Source organism: Limulus polyphemus, unplaced genomic scaffold, assembly GCF_000517525.1.
Source record: "Limulus polyphemus unplaced genomic scaffold, Limulus_polyphemus-2.1.2 Scaffold4058, whole genome shotgun sequence".
In the NCBI taxonomy this organism is placed as follows: Eukaryota; Metazoa; Arthropoda; class Merostomata; order Xiphosura; family Limulidae; genus Limulus; species Limulus polyphemus.
Window position 1 is genome coordinate 67,896 of NW_013669668.1, and position 1,971 is coordinate 69,866.

General features: G+C 36.9%; 1 protein-coding gene across 1 annotated transcript in view; it reads left to right on the forward strand.

Annotated features, from left to right (window-relative positions):
* Nucleotides 1–1,971, forward strand: part of LOC106470518 (barH-like 2 homeobox protein) — a 26,570-nt gene extending 24,599 nt beyond the window's left edge. The window contains exons 2-3 of the mRNA XM_013931078.2: nucleotides 735–1,098; nucleotides 1,755–1,971. Coding sequence (XP_013786532.2) covers nucleotides 735–1,098; nucleotides 1,755–1,971 — 581 coding nt within the window. The remainder of the gene's footprint in view (nucleotides 1–734; nucleotides 1,099–1,754) is intronic.

Consider the following 1,971-nt stretch of genomic DNA (forward strand, 5'->3'; position numbering starts at 1 on the left):
ATGTATGGGTCACTTATAAATGTAGTGTTTCACACACAAAATACGTATGGGTCACTTATAAATGTAGTGTTTTACACACAAAATACGTACTGGATCACTTATAAATGTAGTGTTTCACACACAAAATACGTACTGGATCACTTATAAATGTAGTGTTTCACACAAAATATGTATGGGTCACTTATAAATGTAGTGTTTCACACACAAAATACGTATGGGTCACTTATAAATGTAGTGTTTCACACAAAATACGTATGGGTCACTTATAAATGTAGTGTTTCACACACAAAATACGTATGGATCACTTATAAATGTAGTGTTTCACACAAAATACGTATGGATCACTTATAAATGTAGTGTTTCACACAAAATATGTATGGGTCACTTATAAATGTAGTGTTTCACACACATTAACAGTTAACGGTATTGACTTTTTGTACTATTTACAGCTCACAGAACTGCATACAATATAACATAGAAACTAATTCTCTTGAAAACAAAAGTAGATATGAAATTTTAATTATAGTTTTGAGCATCAACTGCGAAATAATAAATGCGTCTAAAAAACTGGTTTGCCCCTGATGAAGAAAGGGTCAACTTCCTAAAGCGTTCGGATGATAAGGTTTCGTGTATTTTTATGGGTAACTTTGAGATATGTCTGTGTTTAATGATCTACTGTGTAAATTTGAACGAATAATTTTATTCTATTTTTACCTTTTAATTCTGTTTTTCAGAAATATCATCCACAACAAATGGCGACTCTTCAAGTGATCCAGTTACCCAGAGTCGCTATTCAGCGCTGCCATCTACCGAGCAGTCAAAGAATGAATCTAGAGTGAATGCATTAAGCAACATTCCTAGTTCTGTCCATTCGTCTCAAAGCACAGCCTCTCCTGTAATTACAAAGAGTGAAAGTAAAATTGATGGAAAAAATAAAAAGCCAAGAAGACGTCGAACGGCTTTCACGCAGTCGCAGTTGGCTTTCTTAGAGCGGAAATTCAGGTGTCAAAAATACCTTAGTGTGACAGACAGAAGTAATGTAGCAGAAGCTCTAAACCTGACAGAAACACAAGTGAAGACCTGGTACCAGAATCGAAGGTAGGTGAACCACAGTTGTAATAGTGATTATACTAAGCGTGGTTATAGAGATTAAAGTCGAATTGTCGTGGTCAAGATATTGTATACACGATAGTTATACTCCAATAATATTGTTTGTTTTGAATTTCGCGCAAAGCTACACGAGGGCTATCTGCGCTAGCCGTCCCTAATTTAGCCGTGTAAGACTATAGGGAAGGCAGCTACTCATCACCACCCACCGCCAACTCTTGGGCTACTCTCTTAGCAACGAATAGTGGGATTGCCCGTCACATTATAACGCCCCCACGGCATGTTTGGTGTGACGGGGATTCGAACCCGCGACCCTCAGATTGCGAGTCGAGCGCGCTAACCACCTGGCTATGCAGGGCCCTACTCCAATAATAACCACTAAGATGTTACTTATACAGAATAAGATAAGTGTGAATATATGCGTATGGACAACAAATTATTACACTCAGTTCTACAACAAACAATATATCTTTTACAGTTAATAAATATTATTTCTAGACATTTCTGAACCTTGATACTGTTAAACTTTGCTGTAATTATGAGTTATTTTCTTTTGTTTAGAAAATATCTTTTCCAATTCTAATTAAATTTAATTTTTAGGAGATATTATATAATATTGGTAATCTTTCTTCTTCTTTTTATGCAAGGACGAAGTGGAAAAGACAACACAACGTGAAACTTGACCATCTGCGACAGCATTCTACGTCAGAAACCGACCTGCCACCTAGTATCGCTGCGGATCCCCATTCCTTTCAGGCGGCATACTATAACACGTGTATTTTTCCACTTTCTGATTCACCGGGAGCTAGCGCGTGTATATTCCCTCCGGAACTTGTTAGAAACTTTTATTTGCAGAGTTTTTAA